This window comes from Xiphias gladius, chromosome 16, assembly GCF_016859285.1.
Source record: "Xiphias gladius isolate SHS-SW01 ecotype Sanya breed wild chromosome 16, ASM1685928v1, whole genome shotgun sequence".
NCBI lineage: Eukaryota > Metazoa > Chordata > Actinopteri > Istiophoriformes > Xiphiidae > Xiphias > Xiphias gladius.
This window is the reverse complement of record NC_053415.1, coordinates 13,288,478-13,306,779: the sequence shown is the minus strand read 5'-3', so window position 1 is coordinate 13,306,779 and position 18,302 is coordinate 13,288,478. Positions and strand designations below refer to the sequence as shown.

General features: G+C 40.3%; 3 protein-coding genes across 3 annotated transcripts; 2 read left to right on the top strand and 1 right to left on the bottom strand.

Annotated features, from left to right (window-relative positions):
* Nucleotides 1-3,394: 3,394 nt before the first annotated feature.
* Nucleotides 3,395-6,469, top strand: LOC120801153 (cytohesin 1 interacting protein). The gene is made up of 8 exons (XM_040147733.1): nucleotides 3,395-3,615; nucleotides 3,975-4,024; nucleotides 4,189-4,243; nucleotides 4,428-4,530; nucleotides 4,786-4,879; nucleotides 5,022-5,088; nucleotides 5,299-5,365; nucleotides 5,596-6,469. Exons 1-8 carry the CDS (start codon nucleotides 3,448-3,450, stop codon nucleotides 6,051-6,053), a joined length of 1,062 nt encoding a protein of 353 aa, XP_040003667.1. The 5' UTR covers nucleotides 3,395-3,447; the 3' UTR covers nucleotides 6,054-6,469.
* Nucleotides 6,470-8,827: 2,358 nt separating this feature from the next.
* Nucleotides 8,828-9,905, top strand: LOC120801649 (ermin-like). The gene is made up of 2 exons (XM_040148811.1): nucleotides 8,828-9,392; nucleotides 9,496-9,905. Exons 1-2 carry the CDS (start codon nucleotides 8,828-8,830, stop codon nucleotides 9,903-9,905), a joined length of 975 nt encoding a protein of 324 aa, XP_040004745.1.
* Nucleotides 9,906-10,488: 583 nt separating this feature from the next.
* Nucleotides 10,489-17,095, bottom strand: LOC120801904 (polypeptide N-acetylgalactosaminyltransferase 5). The gene is made up of 10 exons (XM_040149236.1): nucleotides 15,498-17,095; nucleotides 15,250-15,416; nucleotides 14,898-15,017; nucleotides 13,591-13,726; nucleotides 13,319-13,438; nucleotides 13,042-13,159; nucleotides 12,605-12,934; nucleotides 12,309-12,389; nucleotides 11,718-11,870; nucleotides 10,489-11,466 (listed from the first exon to the last, which is right to left on the bottom strand). Exons 1-10 carry the CDS (start codon nucleotides 16,634-16,636, stop codon nucleotides 11,326-11,328), a joined length of 2,505 nt encoding a protein of 834 aa, XP_040005170.1. The 5' UTR covers nucleotides 16,637-17,095; the 3' UTR covers nucleotides 10,489-11,325.
* Between the last annotated feature and the right edge of the window lie 1,207 nt (nucleotides 17,096-18,302).

Below are 18,302 nucleotides of genomic sequence, written 5' to 3'. Positions count from 1 at the left end.
AGTGCCACTAGATGGGCACTGGATGAAGTACAGCTGAGGCTCATAGAGTACATCTTAAACCAATGAAAACTGAGCCTGACAAACTAGCGTTAAGCCTAGGGCTGTCTTTAAATAGTCACAGTAAAAAGTTTTGATTTACATAACAACTTGACCTTTTCTGGCACCACCCTCAGGCTAAACCCTTGTTTTTGACTGACTGGTAGTAAGGATCTAAGCATTGCAAACAGCCTCGTGGGACAACTAGCACTATAAGTATGTAAGTATTGTTCTTAGTATAAAGAAAAATAAAGCGAGGAAATCCTACTATAAATTTTTTGCACATTTAAAGCTTTCAGTTGCTAAAAAGAGCTGCTCTCTGACAGCTGAATGCTAGTTTTTGGGTAAGCAGAAACTCATCCATGAATGTGAAAATGTATGTTTTGTTTTATCAAATATATTTATTAACACTGAAAATGTTATTTCCCATTTGCACCCCATTCGCACTTCAGAAATTCAGAAAAACAACCAACTTAGTTTCAGTGTTGTTAACACTGGTGGAAGGTGTTGTTCGTAGTTTTTTAAACAGGGGAAAGTAACAAATAAGTTTAGTTATCTTATAAGCCTGACACAGTTTAATAGCAGGTTTCCTATAGTACCACATAATGACAATAACAGCAACAACAAGATGAATCTATAGAGATAAAATCAAAAAAAATAATGACAATACACAAAAAAGACAAAAATGCTTTTGTAATTAGCAAATGTAGTACAATATAATGCTGTGTTAGTAGTGTACATTAGCACCGGTAGTAGATCAGTTTAAGACATTTCGCTTGGAGAGTGCAGTTTGGGTAATGGGTGCACATAATGAGCACTAATGCCACTGTCAGACGAGGCCTGTAAAGCCTTGTCATAACAGGCTTAGGGAAAATGCACAGGGGTAAATTTGTACACCATGTGTGCTCATATGCGCTCACGTGTGCAGGCGTGCCTGCGTGTGCATGTGTCTGTATGTGTTTCATATCATGTGAAGTGATCCTTTATTTAAAGATGTGGATCTGATTAATCATTGTAGTGTTTGTGAAACTGTGAAGCTGGTGCTGTGGATAAAAAACTTTCCATGTTTCCCAAACACCATGGCTTTAAATTCATGTCTAGCTCTACATCCTCAGTTAAAGTTCATATTTTTTAGTTGCTAAGGCGAGTTAGAATACTTCCATATAGCTGCTTAGTATCAGTGTTGACACATAATACAATATGTAAGTATTTTTCTGTTATGAAGGTATCAGAATTACTGGATGATACTGTATGTAGCATCAGCTGTATTGCCTCCTGAAAATAAGCTATGTACAGTAGCCTGTTTCTATCAGTTCATGTGCAAGTTTTAATGTTTTCTTTCTGTGAAATGATTAGTTGACTTCAGTCATGGAATTATTTGACTGTGTTGCAAAGAATAGGAAATATTAAAAATGCAGTATTAAAGCATCAAGCTCCGCCTCTGCCCACTGGAAATACCTGTAATGTAAATTAGTTTTTATCTTAAGCTGAATCCATGCTGAGCCAAGCTTATGTGTTGTCCATTGTGTCATATCTGCTTCTTCAAGAATCAGACAGCTGACACAGAGAAGAACTGATAGCGAAGCGTATTAAAGACGCATCGGTCATTCCAAAGAGGAGTGACCACCATGTGCAATTTCTGACTGGTGTCTTTTTTTATATATATTGTATATGATATAGCTAAATATTAATAAACGTGATATTGCTTTCATAAAATAAGACCTACTTTTGATTTTTAAAGCCTCCACTCATATATTGACACATTTGATTTATGTAAAACTGTTCGTTTTTGCTGTGATATGGATTTCATGCCATTGCATTGTATCTTCTATTTTGCACTACTTATTCTGTTTAGACATAATTTAGATCAGTGGGTCAACCAGTGGGGTGCTGTGCAAATAACGGTATGTAAGACAGAACTTCCCGGAGCAACTTATCTGAAACAGGTCCTTTTTATCTCAGCCGTCACACTTTTTTCTTAGCTGACATGACTCATCCACGCTTTCTGCTCTGCCACTCTATTTGTGTACATTGATTATGATGCAAATTTGTCCGTTAGACAGAGGAAATAAAGCTGTAATGCTGAGGCCGTCAGCACTACACAGATGAGTCACTCCCTTAAGACTGCTGTGAGTTGCTTTAACAGATTTTATTGTGCTGCCTGTCATCTAAGAGAAGGTCAAACTGTGTCACTCACAGGAAGTTAATTGCACTCTCTTGAAAACCTTCCCAGAGTAACAACACTAAGCAAAGGGTCTGCTTGCCTAAAAGTGACATGATTATTTTAGTTTGACTTTTTTAAAAACATTTTAGTCACTTAAATGCACTTTCTGCTTCACGTATTACAAAAACAATGATGAGAGTGCATCCAAGTGCTTTTTCTGTTGTCCTCCTTCCTCAGAGTGCATAGGCTGCTATCGTTCAAGTGAACATAACCTAGACTTTTCTGTACATAAAGTAACAACAACGTGGATGGGGACTTGTAATGTCCTGTGAAATGGGGTCCCGTGGTCGGGTGGCCGATGGCTCTGCTGAGGGTCATTGTTGTAGAGAGAATTGCTGTGATGCAATCTGCTAGTTAGGGAGTCTTTCAACTGAGTTCATATGCAAAGAACTGAGGCTCAAAGAAAATTTTCTTAGATTGTCTGGTCACCAAAAAATGCAGCTTCGTGCATAGTGAAATATGATATTCTTTTCCTTTATATTGCACAATGTACCTTTTGAAGGCACGGGTGTGTTAGTGGGAGAAGGTATGTGCACTTTGGTTCAGTTTTCTTTGACCCATCGGCCATTGTCTCCCTGACTGCTGGCCTGTGTGTGTGTGTGTGATTTTTCTTTTGATCCAACCATGTCTGATGCATTCGGCCCAGTGACCCATGCTGTCTGTGTGGGGAGCGTGACACTGGCCCCAAGCTAAATCTGCCTTTTGTTTGTCTTCATAAGACAAGTCTCCCTGCTTGGCAGAACACAGGACTCAGGCTCAGACTGAAGCTTAGCCCATTGAGAAACTGCAAGTGAGTCAGGCTGGGAGCAGGTGCTGGTGGAGACATGGGGTGGCAGTTTCTCATGCATTGCTGATTTCTGACAGAGCATAAATCGAATTGCTAAGACTGCAAAAAGGAAAGGGACTGTTTGAAGGGGAATTATACAAAAAAAATTGCCTAAACATTCTCTTTCCTTTTCTTTTCCATACAGCACACAGCACTTCTCAAGAAAAGAGTTAAAAGACGTGAACAGGAAAGTGGGTACGTGAGACTGTGATCTGCAGTTGCAGGTCCACCACAACCATCACATGATGTGGATTTCCGCTTTTGACACATTTTGCTTGTGGCTGCACAGCAGGGCAGGGCCACACAGTCACTGAAGAGCAGCTGCAGCAGGACATGATGGTGCTTTGAGGACTACTCTACCATGCAGTCCACCATGAATTTCAATGCACTTCAACGCCAGGGCAGCAAAGAGAATTACATTTTGGATAATACTCACACGAAGAAAAGTTCTCTGTGGTCCCGGCGTTCATTGAGGGGGAACAATGATCGACACCGGCAGAACACAAGCTCTCTGCCCCGAGTGTGCAAGGTCAGACAATAACTCAAGTGTAATATATGGTTAGAATATACATAGTGTAAATTGTTACATTTCTGCAATTTAAGTCATATATCATAAAACATGGATGTAAAAGAAAATTAGAGCAAGATTTTTTTTATACAATATTGTTTTATAATGAGAAGCAGTTCACTGATTTACCACAAGTAGCAACAATACTACAGCTCTCTGCAACTTGCCAAAAGCCTTTAGCAATTTTAATCTTTTGAGTTATGTGACACAATAGGATCAACATGTTTGCACATTGAACACTTCTGTAGTTTCCTGAAAGGTTTAAAACTTAAATCTATTATATTGTTTTAAAGAGGAACTCTGCATTTCTCCTTTTGCAGCCCAAACAAACGCGCTCAAACTCACTGGTTGATTACTCTGACCCACAAAGGTAAATCTATCAAACCTGACGTGCAATTTATCATACAGTAAAAGGTTTCTCCTTTAGCTTTTTTTTTTACAATATATTGTTTTTCATCAAAAGGAATAATATGCATAGAGAGAAGTTCCTAAAATATTTATTTTATGTCTTTTTTGCATTTTTCTTTTGCACAGGACCACAATTGTACTGGAAAAGCAAGACAATGAAACATTTGGTTTTGAAATTCAGGTAAGCCTCATAACATTTGATAAACATTAAGATGAAGCACATATGTATCGCTATCATGCTTTTTAATTTCTAATTTAAGAATAATTTAAATGTTCACTCTATGTTTAAAAGCTCTATGGTTAAGCCTTTTTGTGAGAAAGTATTGTTTTGGCAGCTTTTGTGACAAAATCGTATTTTGTTGCAGACCTATGGCCTGCAGCTGAGGAACAGCTCTGCAGTGGAGATGTGCACTGCTGTGAGCAAGGTGCAGGAGGACAGTGCTGCTGAGAGTGCTGGCCTGACTGCAGGTGAACGCCCCACATCCTCCCTACCCTAGAGGCGCTACACAGGCTTTCATACGCATACATAACCGTCAAACCTTATCCAGCCTTTCGGGTGTACATAGATTGAGAAATATATCTCTTGCCACACGTAAACAACCCTCCTACCCACATACGTGCACACATAATCACTGATGACGCACAAACACAGTGCAAAGCCATCTTGTCCTCTCATAACTGATTACTGAATTACTTTTTTTTTTGCATCCTCATTTATTGTAGGAGATGTTATCGTCACAATCAACGGGGTCAGCATTGAAGGATCATCTCATCAGCACATACTTGATCTGATAAGAGAATCAACTAACAATCTAATGTGAGTGACAGCAATGATAACTTCCTAAAATTCTGGCACCACAAAGCCCAACAGAGGATAAGAAAATAAAAACAATATTATTGTTATTATACAGTATTTTCTGGGGAGAGGGTGTGTAATGTTTGATATTTTGCGATTCCAGGATGGAGACTGTATGTGGGACTGTAGTGAAGCAGATAGAACTGGAGAAGAAGATGAACCTGCTTAAGGTGTGTCTCTTCAACCCTGCCCCTGTTTGTTGTTCACGTACTGGTAACTCTGTGGTTGTATTACGCAGCCTACTACAGGTTGACCTACTGCTACACCACTGTATGAATAGACCTAATATCTCAGACTGAGATATTGTATTTGTTCTGGATGCATCGGCCACAAAATCTACTGAAAGTGTAACCATGGGGTTTTGTTTGTTGCCCATACAGCAATCACTACATGAGAAACTGGTGGAGCTTCAAGCACTTACATTACAAGAAAAACGCCTCATGCGAGGTTAGTGTTTGCTCAGCTGTCAGACCACAGTGCTTCCTTTCACACAGACATTGTCATCTCTCTAAAGCCACACTGTTAATGATGTGAACTGAAGTGTAAAACTCCATATAATTTAGATGAAGAACTTCCCCTGAGAAATGAACATACAGTAAAAGCTGCTGACGGACTTCCTGTTGCAAACTTCTTGTCAGCTGGAGTGTTTACTAACGGGGACTTCATTTTGTTTTCAGGGAACTTGAACGACAGCAGCTTCCACCTTTTGATGGACTCTACTTTGAGCTCCCACAAAGGCCGCTGTGGCCGGCGCTTTTCCAGTGACAGTAGCTACAGGAGTGCGATGACAGATGACAGTGACCAGGCCAGTGTGTTTGGGGATCTGTGCCTTCCCAGCCCCTGCAGTGCAGCCAGCACCACAGATGACAGCTGCTTCTTCTCCAGAGATTTTCGTCCACAGGACGCCTCCGACAGGTTTTCATCCAGCTCAAGCCATCAACACCAATCTCTCAGCCGGTCCAGCAGCTCCAGCTTGGCTGGCAGCAGCAGCTCCCTCTCCCCTTCGTGGGACGAAACAAGGATCTCCTCCTTGTTTGGTACCCTGCCGAGGAAAGGCAGGCGAGCCAGTGTTCGCAAACACATTCTCAAGTTAATTCCTGGACTCCAACGATCAGTTGAAGAGGAGGAGATCTGATCAGATACTCAGTGACTTGTTGTTCACATGCTCCTTGTCTCTACTTGATACTGAGGGTTAACAAGGTTTTTAATGCTCTGAGACTCTGTAATGAAGTGTTTACACACACTTGAAAGGTTGGGTTAACCCCTTGAAAAATAGTAATAAGTGTTTGCTTTAATGGAGACATGGAGGAGACGGATATTGTGGCACTTGGCATTTGTCAGTATCAAAGTCTACCCAAGAGCTTCTGAGCCTTAAAGGTGAGACTGGCTCACTGTTTGTGTTAGACTCATGGCACAAAAGCATTATGAAAATGTAAAATGTTTTGCTTTGAACAAGTGCTTGAATGAATGTATGCATCAGATTGTAATGTATAAAAATGAAATTATATATATCCCTCTAACTTGAATAAAAAACAATTTTTTCCCCCATGCCATAATCACAGTGTGATAAGAATTAAGAACAGTTTGAAATGCAGTAGCAGTAGTAGTAGTATTCATGTAGCACCTTCAATTTTAAAATTAGACTATTTCGACTTAAAACAAACGAGAATCGCTCATTTTTCAGTCAGAGAGACATTTACATGAACTCCTGTCACCTTCATGTGCTCAAAGCCAGAACCTATGAGCTCTACACTTTCTAGATGGCTGTTCAGCTCAAAACAGGATGTGGGTACGTAGGTACTACTTACCTGTTTTCATATCTAAAATTTTCAGATCATGAACAACTTACTTTCGGTGCCTAGGAATACTGAAACTGCTTCTTGTGATTTCTAAATGTACTGAATTTTGAATGTTTCACCTTGACTGGAAAGGAAATGCAGCTTTTTAGAGAATATGTTTTTGACTTATGCTTCATCTTTTGTGATAAGATCATCTGTATGCAAAGGGCTTTTTCAAAAATAATATACCTGTGAAGTTCTATAAACCCACCAGTGTTAATTAGTAACACCAGATAGTAATGCACACTTTTTTTAAAGTTACAATCTCAACCGGACAGGTGTGACTTATCACAGGATGAGCTCAGTTAAAGATTTTGGTTGATGATGCAGGTATTACACACAATTTACTCATACACAGACACTAATGTTATTTTGGGAAAAGCACAGCAGTCTTCAAATTGAAACTGTAAAACATGAAAAAAGAAACGCCACACATTTCCTGTAATGGGTCACACTTCTTTGGTTTCCTGTTGCTGAGAAAGAGAAAGAGTGTGAGAGAGAGCCACTTGAGCATCATCACATTATGATAATCTTAAAGGCTTTCTTGCACTAGACTATTACTATTCACAAAAACAGATGATGCACTTTATTTTGAAGCAACAAAACTGCGTAAGAGATAATTTCTTTAACAAAATGTATTTTGAACAAAGAAAATGAAATGGTTCAGTGGGCACAAAAATGCCTCTTCTGAAAAAGATTCATTATAAGAACAAGTTGTGCTGCATGCAGACAGAAATATTCACATCCTTTATTTAAGTAAAGGTTTTGATGTATTTGCAGCAAAATGTACTTGAAATATCAAAAGCATAAATACTCATTCAGCATAAAGACAGATGCATCAATGTATAAACAGCATTTTACTGCTGTAGTTGGTTGAGTCTTACCTAGTTTGAACTACTTTATATAAATTTAAGTAGTTTATTCCAGTGGCACCCAACCTAAGGGTCAGGCAGTTTAAAGGGTCATATGATAAATCTGGGGGAGTGTGACATGATTAATGGGAGAGGAAAGAAGAAAAAGTTCTGGCCCACCAATCTGTAGTCATTTTTTAGACTTCCCTCTATTATTAGGATATTTTGTGAAATATTGGAGAATTGACCTTTTTTGTACCTCAAACAGTTATTTAAATGAATCCATGTGAGGATTTACGAGGGGAAATGTCTCTTTGATGGAACTTTTAATAGCTCATCACCATTTGAAACATGGCAAGAGGCCCCGTCTGGACATTACATTTTCTGCTAGAGATCACAACCCAAACAAGTTGGAAACTACTGGTTTAAACTTGAATGGTTTGTTGTATTTTACAAGCTTATCATGTTTCTAATGTAATATCTTAAACTGAAAATGTCACTCTAGCTGTCAGATAAATGTGAATTACATTGAGTGGATGCATAAAGTAGCAGAAAATTCCCCATTTTCAATTGAATAATCCTTAAAATTGTAGTACAGTACTTGAGTAAATGTACTTAGTTAGTTACTTTCCACCACTGAAGGCAGACAGCACTTATATCAATACATTTTCAGAATGTTATACCAGCATATCAGGCGCCTTACTTAAGATCTTTATGCACTCAAAGCTCCAGACCTAACAGGGCTTAGTTTCAGGATGTGCAAAAACATTGCTGGTTCAGGCAGTAAAATACTGTACAGAAAACCTATAGGAGAATGTTAATCCAGACGGAAGGTGGTCACCCAGCAGAGATTAAAGAGTGAGTACAATCACTCCATATGCAGATGCCAGAGCCACAAAGAACCTTTGTTGGGTGCACAACAAAACCCCTGTTCTTCACTGATCCAGCACGCACACAGAATGACATGGTAGTAGCACTAGAGAGCACACTAGAGAGCTTGACCCTGCACTTATTCTTTTTTTTCAATCTTTTACAATGTAGGATAAAAACAACTATTTTTAATAACACACTTGGAACGCTGGAGGAGACCATGTGAAATTGCTAAGTCTGAGGCTGTTTAACTTTTGATTCAACAAATACTCTACAGAAAATTACTAAGAGCATCAGTGCCGTTTGACTATTTTCAACATCACACGGGAAAGAAAAACAGACGGACGGAGATGGAGACAAGCACAATGCCTCCAAAGGCCCCGAGACTCCCTGTAGAAGAAGAAGATGCACTGGTGTCCCAGGTACTGGAGATCATTGGTGGGATCACTCTTGAGGCCCTACAGACCCTGGAGCAGCCTGAGGAGAGAGATGTGTGTTTAATGGAGGAGGGAGATGACTCTGTGTTGAATGAAGACCAAACTCATCAGGACATGGAAGCAAACACATCTTGCGATTTCGGTGCCAACGTGAGCAAGCCTCTTGTCAAAAGTGAAGCTGCTGAAGAACCTATCCCACAGAGAGAGAGTGATCCGGGAACAGGATTCTTTAGCGAAAAGGAGAATTTAGAGATGGAGAAGGAAGCGACACAGCAGTTCATTCTGACTGAACAAGAAGAGGAATGCCAAGAGCCCCAGACACCAAAAACTGAACATCTGTCAGATTCTGCAGATCCAGGAGCAGAGGCTAATCTAACTACACAAAACGTATTGAGCACCAATGGAGAATCTATGCAACCAAAGTACACAAATGCAGACATGCAAACAGAACCTGTGCAGAATATATCATCAGAAACAGGTAAGAGGAGTTTATTATTATTGTGCATTGAAATAGATTGTTTGAGAGGAAGGTTTTTATTTACAGAATACAAAAGATATTTTCCCCTTCCTTTTCTTTTCAGCAAATCTACAGGTTAAGGAGGAAGAAGTTGTGCTAGAGGCTCAGACACCAAACCTTGAACCCTTTGATGTAACTAATGAGGAGAGTTATACAAGGCTGAATGGGGAGGCAGAAGTCCCGAAACAGATGTCTAATTCTGAAATCCAGATATCAGGCAACAGACGGCTTGAGGTAGAACAGGAGCCAGAGCAGGACCGTAACTTCCATGTTCCTGTGGGGTTTCATCGGGGCCCCAGTCCAGGCTACTCCACCCTGCCTCTGCCGAAGAAACCCAGTCGCAGCGCCGGCCACCAGAGATCCTTCGACCACCTCACCTCCTCCAAATACAGCACCGTGTCCTACCGCAAGATCCGCAGAGGCAACACCCGCCAGAAGATAGATGAGTTCGAGTACATAATAATGAATTTATGAGAAGATGGATTCAATGCACTTTTCAGGAAAATAAACTGCTGGACATGATCCATAACAAAAAATGAGTATTAAGGAGACTGATTGTAAATGTTTGCTGTGATTCACAGTTTCTATATTTTAGCTCTGAAATCTACTTGTAGACAGTATTGAAAATGTTCGATATAACTCTCCAGGTCACACAAACCTAACACACAAGATTTCTAAATGAACTGTGTACTGTTTTCATCTGTCGTGTGGTATCTGATTGGAGAGGAATGCCTAACAATCATCTCAATTCCAAGAGGTACTTTGTGTTTTTCATTTGGTTGTAGCATTAAAACATCTTGTTCTGTAAGGCAGGTATTTGAACCGGAGATTAAATGAATAAGAAGATCTGGGATTTAGAATCCTACTAGCTATAATAACTAAGATGTTGTTTGATATTAGAGCTTCAGTATCTGAACCACTGGAGAGAGACTCTGAGTAGTGAAACTACTACTATTAAGTATTTTAGTGATTAACTAAGCATACATATTTAGATGTACATAAGAAAAAAAAAAATAAAGAGATCAATGCTTTTAAATCTTTGTTGTCATCATTTTATTTTTTGTTTCTTAAGAAAATGCATTTCCATCAATTTGTGGTTAAAAGGGTTTGATAATAGATCACAAAATCATGAAATTACAGCACAGGTTGTTTTGAACCAACACTTCCCCCTAGTGACAAAAAAATTTAAAAATTAAAAAAAAAAAATCATACAAAGAGACAGTTTTCACAACAAAACCTACACCTAAATAACACAGCATTAAAACCAGAGAAACAGCCATTTTACACAAGCGCCTCATCAAACGTAAAAAAGTAAACAACATCTAAAAAAGTAGATGTCTCACGAAAATACGATACGTTTTATACAAACAAATAAATTCTATTTTACATGCAATTTAAGTCATTATTCAACTCAGTCCCAACAGCGCAAACATTTTTTACATATCAAATCTATGAGGCATTGTTTCATTTGTTTTGTTTTACCTTTGGCAGTGAAATGGCATCTTGTACTAAAAATCTTATTGCTGCAGTGTTCTTCAATAGACCTTTAGCCCAGTAAAAAAAAAAAAAATAATAATAATAATAATTGTTTCAGGCTCTTTTCCCCAAATACCAGTGTAGAGGATATTTTGTAAAATTAGAAACCTCTGGTGCAAACCTTCCTAACTGAAGAAATATTCTCTCTTTGCTCTGACACTAATTCTTTAACTCAGTCCATGCTGGTGAATTAAAAGGACATCGGAAACATTGCACATCCCACCATCTGCTTTACACCACACGTATGTCCTCTGGACAGTCCTGTGTTTTGAGGTTGGATCACAGACATACTGTGGTGTGAGGCCACCTAAAGTCTCTATAGTGCATGTTTAACACACAGAAATCATGATCAGTCCCATCACAGAGCGTGGTAGTGTGTGAACTGCCACTTTTGGAAGGTGTTGCTGGGCACACATGGGTTGAGGTGAAGAGAGTCACCCTGAGGCCCCGCCTCAAGGCACATGTGGTGGGAAACAAACTCTGTTATGAGGTGCTCCGCCTTCACAAAGACAAAACAGGAAACCCAATTAATGAGCAAAGCTTTAGTCTCCAAACACTCTTTGATCCTACTATTCTCATTTTCAACTGAAAGCAACATTTTGCTTCTACTGGATTGAAAGTACGCCAATCCTGTCGGTTGAAACATAAATGTCTTGCAGCGACTAAGAATTTCTAAAATGATAGAGTTGTGAAGGGAAAGAAAAACAAAGATAGTAGACAAAGCAGACGGCACACCCAAAGTCAACTTACCAGAGCTGAGTTGGAGGATTTGTGGAACCAGCGGAGTTCAGGCTTAGTGTTGTCACATAGCTGTAAAGCAAAGCCATTGCCCTTGCCTTGGGGAGCAACACATAGGCTCTGCTGGCGAAGGTGCCTCATCCAGGTGTAATTAAAGTGCTGACTCTGAAAACCAGAGAGAAAAAGAGGGGAGTGACAAGGATGCAATTATGCTCCATGAAAACTGAAAGATGTTGAATGATGGCTCAGTGGAGCTGTTTTGAATCCAAGAAGATCAAATTTAGAAAGGCCTGGCCTTGTCTTGAACTCCACCCTTGTTTATTGTGGCTTGGGTCGTGTCCTGGACTCTGTCTGTATTTGTCTTGGTTTAAGTCTAGTCCTGGATATTTTTGTGTTACACCCCCCCATAATTACCACAAACATGGGGCCAAAATTGCATAACATGTGTATATTTTACTCAGGAACACTGAGAACAATCTAAAAATTGTGGAACATGTGCTAATATTTAAGTTAATAATAAATACTTAATTTACTGAATTACTTTAATATATAGTGTATTTGCTGTCAAATAATATAGATGCTAAATAACATGAAGGCACCTACCTGTTTGCTGAGATCACATATCTCGAAGGAAAGAGAGCTCTTCCGCAGATTAAGGCATTTTCTTAAGCCACGATTGAAGACCTACGAGGAAAAATTACATCATGAGATTTTACAGAAATGTAACAACAGTGCTGTTTTTTTTTTTCTTCAGTGACTCCTGACTGAGTGACTGCTTTCATTTTTAACTGATCACTTAGGGAAATGTAAACAAAGTATGAAAGTGAACACAGAGCATTGTGTTTGCGAGAGAAAAAAAACATACAAGTGATAAAGGCTCTTGTAAGGAATTCACATACCAGGCCTTCAGCTTTGACTAAAGGAGCATCCATGTCTGGATACACGTTCTCCAAGTACCATTTGAAGCTTTTGCACTTGAGCCTCTTCCTCAGCTCAATCTGCTCAGTGAGGTTGCCGATGTCAATGACCTTTTTATCCAGCAGGTGGTGGTAGCCATGGCCGTAGAAGAGGTCCTTGTACTCATCCAGCCAGACCTCAGCCACCCTTGCCAGGTTACGCTCCACTGTCTTCTGCCTGTCTTTGGGGAATTTGTACGGGTTCTGTCCTCTGAAAATGTGTCCTACTCGAGAGCAGGGGATAATCTCGATTTCCCCTCCACACATCCAGATCTGTTCAATTGGCAACATGTAAGATTAGGAGTCATGTGAGAGAAGTTCTGCACACTTTCCAAACAATCATGGCCACCATTCATGCGTGAATTAGTCGAGCAATATACCTTAAAAGAAATCTCCATGTTCTCCCCACCCCACACGTCCAGGCCAGGGTCATAGGCACCAAGCTCATAGAAGTATTTTTTGTCTATGGAGAAAAGGCCTCCAGCCATAACTGGACACCTGTAAAATGAAATACGAAAAAATAAAAATAACACCTAAACACCTTGAGTGTTATTTCTTGACTCACTACCTTGAGTCAAGAAACAGAAATAATGACTAAACATGAACAAAAAAGTTAGAACAATGAGCAGTGGAACAGCATGGGAAAACTTGAGGCACCTGATGGGATCTGAGATGGTCATGTTGTTCTTCTTGATGTACTCCTCTGGTAATGCACTCCAGCCAAACACCAGAGGCCATTTGAAAATACCTCTTTGGAAGTTGTCAACCAGCATATAACTGAAGACAAAGAGCCAGAACAGAAGCTCCAACGTCAAAATGATATTTCCTGATTCTTTTGTTCAATTCAACATTCAACATTACTCGAGAAAACATGATGACATCCCGTGTACAGCTTGTCTGTTTGCTCAGATATTGTTTCATTCAGTCACCTCATGTCCTTATCACTGATGACTTCAATAACTGGGCAGGGCACCTTCTTGCGATCCAGATAGACTCTCTCTAGGAGCGGCTCCAGCCAGCCCACGTTGCACTCAATGTGGGAGTCAAGGAAGGTAAGGACCTCACCTATATTAGAGGAAAGCAAACATCCTGCTGCAGTTAAACAAATAGCCACATGCGTATTTTAACAGTGCAACACTATAAAACTTGTCAAAGAGTTCTTTGATAGGCAGGTATTTGTAGATTTATGTAAATAATATGCATAACATTAGATGTAGATGTAAAGTAAATTCACTAGAGAGCAGGTGGAAGTCTTTGAGGGTTTTGATTGAAAATAATGGGCAGTGCAACTAAATGTGTTACCTTTCAATGCTGCTGCTCTCATTTTTCAGTACTGTATTTGTTACAAAGCTAGTTATTACGCGTATTAACTTCCACAATCCGTATTATTTTGTGAGCGCAGTGGTGGAAATGTAGTCGCAGAAAGCTCACAGACATTTTGAATTTGCAAGACACAAAAAACTGGGTCACAGACTTTCTGTACTAAATATGCTTTTATCCGAGTCTGTTATTAGTTTCAGAAACAGAGATGACTGTACACGAGGCAAAAACTCAATCAATGTCTGCACTTTTACTGCCTGAGAAAGCGTGTTCTACTTTTACAGCAAATCCACACATTGGTTCAACTCCAAAGATTTTTTTTTTCCAATTTAAAAGTCTGTAAATAATTCTTCAACCTAGAACTGAAATTTGTTTCCATACTTCTCCTTATCTGATGAGCTCATTTGCAAACACAGGAGCTTAAAGAAACGTGGGCCATGAACTATATGTCTTGTTGTACTGTGCTTCTATTCATGTCCTGTTGATTAGCATGATAAAGTAGGCCCAACAGTTATAAGCTTGTGAAGCAAGGCAATCCACAATCAGTGTTGACATCTTTCACAACTCACACACCAATATTGAATTGGGCAGTGCCATTGAATAACAGGAATAATATCAGTAAGGCACTCACAAAGATAAGTCACATATATACAGTATCCGCCTTTAAATGAACCTATGCCAAAAAGACAAGGATACACTAGTGTTTTAAGTCTAACATTTAACAGTTGAAAAAACTGACCATGGGATTTAACACATTTATGTGAATTCTGTTACAGTCGTCATCTTTGTTTTATGAGCAAAATATCCCCCGACTCAATCCCCAATCACCTTTATATATGTGTTTATATGAGCCATACATTAAAAACGTTTCTTTTTCTTTTTTTTTACAAAAATCATTAATCGTAACAGTGCTTACCTTTGGCAACAGCAGCTCCAGCCAGCCTGGCCCTGATCAGACCCTGCCGCTCCTTCAGACGAATGATTCGCACTTTGGGAAACCGAGACATGTACTCATCCAGTGGCTTCTTCAAATAGTCTGCCAGAGGACAAGTGAGTGGTAAAACTACAACATACAAGTTATAACATGTGATTTTACAACACTGACAGCAGATAAAAGTACATATGGATTAAAAGGAGACCTACAGCACTAAAAAAATATTACTAATCATTAGAAGTTTTCTAGCAAGTTTTCTAGCAATATCTGTCCCCCCATGGAGGCCGATTCAAGGTAATATGCTCTACCTGTGAAGCGTCCAGGACACTATTACCTTTGGAGCTGAAATCATCCACCAGAATGATCTCTGTGAGGAGGTGCGGTGGAGATCTGTTGAGCACACTGTGCACCGAGCGGAGGAGCGTGGACCACACTTCGTCTACGAAACAGAAAATCACACTGGTGGAAGGCAAGTCATTGTGGACCAGATTCTGTACACACCTGGAAAAAACAGGAGAAATGACAATTCAGCTTTGCAATCAAAGTCGTTCGAGGGGGGATATGTGCTGGGAAAAGACTCACATCTCAGGCCTGGTGTCTGGGATGGCGCGGTCCACTGGGATCTGGTCACTCAGGTAGACGTTAAAGTGCCCTTCGTCCCATCTCTTCCTCACCTCTGCATCTTCGTTGCTGGCAACAAAGGCTGCCTGACCAAACTGGCCCACCGCGTTGACATCTCTGGGAGTGAGAGTCACATCCAGAGGGAGCACTTTGTGGACGCCTGGTTTTCTGACAGCAGTGGAGTTATCCTTTGAGACCTCTCCTGCTTGAAGCTTGATAACAGGTTTCGGGGGTTCCTTCGTTGCATTTTTATGACTCTTGTCAATATTCTCCACCTGTTTCTTCTCTTTATCAATGTTTACGTCCTTTTCTTTGACATCCTTGTTGGGAGGTTTGGATGTTGTTTTAACAGGGTGCGCCTCCTTGGCCTGCAGCTGGCTCACTTTTGTTCCAGTCTTGCGAAGTTCATCCTTGACTTTTTCATTTGTCTTTGAATCCATTTTGTCCAGAGTGCCTTGTACAGCATCTCCAGTTTTAATGGGTTCTTTCTTTGAGGTTGGTAGAGGAGCATACTTGTTTTTCTGAGCACCTGGTGACACCTGGGTTTTATTAGACAGTACTGCAGGTAGTGTCACTTTATTAGAGCTGTCTATTACTCTATTTTTTTCTAATTTTGCCTCATTCAGGTCCAAGTTTACTGCTTTTTTCTTTGCGGGGACACCATGCTTTGATGTGACATTTTGCAGGGCAGCTCCCTGTTGATGTTTAGAAGCTACAGATTTAGAGCGGTCAGCCTTGGGAAGATTATCTCCCCGTTGCTCGAAAGAGTTCTCCTTCTTGTCCTCTTTCCTACCCCCCTGTCTGTACACTTGGGCTAGTCTGATGCCAAGACTAAGAGGTCCTTTGCCCGCTTGTGTAACAGCCAAGTCCACCCTCTGCACTGGGTTTTTAAACCCCCTCTTCATCAGCTGTGTCACCCTGGACTGCTGTTTGAAAACCTCCCTTTCTCTAATCACTTGCTCCTTCAGTAGCTGACTGTTCACATCGTTTATTGATATGCGAAGTGCAGCCATGTCAAACAGCAGCCAAATGACAGAGGCAATGAACACGAATGCGAGTACCCTCCCACTCCCCCTTAAGTATCTCCTAACCTTCATCATTTTTCAGATTTTTTCAAAGGGAGATCCGCGGTGAAATGAAAGTTAATGTCACAGTATTGCACTGCGTGGGCCACTTCTGATTTGAAGGCAAAGTTTTCTTGTCTTGTGGAGAAGTTAGCTGCCTGCGTGGCATGCTAGAAAATATTACACAGAGCAGCAACGGTAGTCAGTGTTGTCAGTCAGAAACACAGCTGGGACTGACACCCGTGGCCCAGCACAAAGGTACAATGTAATGTTATTTCTCCATACCGTACCGCTGCGGTCACGTCCAACCGCCCGGAGACATTATGTTTTCTTTCGGGGGAATTCCCCAACTTCCCCCCGACGAGAAGAAACTCGGTCAAAGTTGTCGGTGTCTCCGCTGGGTCTCCACGAAAGCAACTTTGGCCGACACAGAGTTTTGTATGAGGACGTAGCAACCGAAGGCCACTTTGCCAGGAAGCCCTGATTGGACAGATTGACAGGAAAGCCTCGGCCCCAGCGCGCGGCGCGCAGCAAGCCACGCGGAGGTAGCAGCGAGCGCGCAGGAAGCCTCGTGTCTTACCTTCAAAATAAAGCACTCTAAGAGCCGTTTTTTGTGAGGAGGCGAATTGTTTGGATTGAAAAATCTTCTGACATGCTCGATTTAATTATTTTACTACGTGTAACGCGGGGACACGGACGTGGTAAGTAACTGCAAAACAAATTAATTCATTATTGAAAAAAAGAGTCTCAACACAGGGTCCATTAAGTACATGTTCCGGAGCTTTCAGTCATAAATAGAACAGCTACTAAATGGACATTGTGCATAGATGGATGATAAAAAAAAAAATGGCTCCCTGGGCACAGACAGGTAAAAGGCTCCCCCATCCCTCCTGTACATATCACCCAGACTTGTTTTGTGTCTATTTATTGTCTTTTTGTGTCTCTGTGTGGTAATTTTTTCTCTCTTTTTGGTTGTTTTTGTGTCATCTTTTTAGTCATTTTGTGTCTTTTTTAATCTCTTTGTGGCCATTTTCTTGCCTCTTTTTTGTCATTTTGTGCCTTTTTTTGGGTTGTTTTGTGTCTCTTTTTGGTCTTTTTGTCTCACTTCGTGGTCATTTTGTGTCTCTTTCTAGTTGTTTGCCTCTCCTCAGGATTGTTTTGCATCTCTTTGTGGACATTTTTTTTCCTTTTAACTGAGCTCAGTTACCTTTAAACAAGAAATATTAAAAGTCACTTCATACAGAGGCTCTGGCCCAGGGGCTCCCTGACATCTTGGGACCTTCGGCCTGTGCCTAGTAGGCCTGTTCCGTAATCCATCCATGACCTTGAGATATTGTTTTCTCACCTGCTTTTTCCAAAGTCAAGAATTAACAACATGGACATGAAGTCCTAGAAGAAAATTGAAATCTGAAGCTAAGATATGTACTACAGGATGCCCCTGGCTACAAAGAATGTATAAGAATTAATTTATTCCACAGGCAACTGACTTCCTTTAGGCTATGTTTTAATTTTTTAAAAGGAGTTTTTCTTAAATTTTGTATATTGTATTCTTTATTTTGGAGAATTCAGTCTGTCAGCGTGGTTATGGTGTGTGTGTGTGTGTGTGTGTGTGTGTGTGTGTGTGTGTATGTTTTGATGTTTTAATAAACTGCCAGATGGGCAGAAAACGTTACTGTCCACAAAGGTGGAAAGTAGTCTTCAA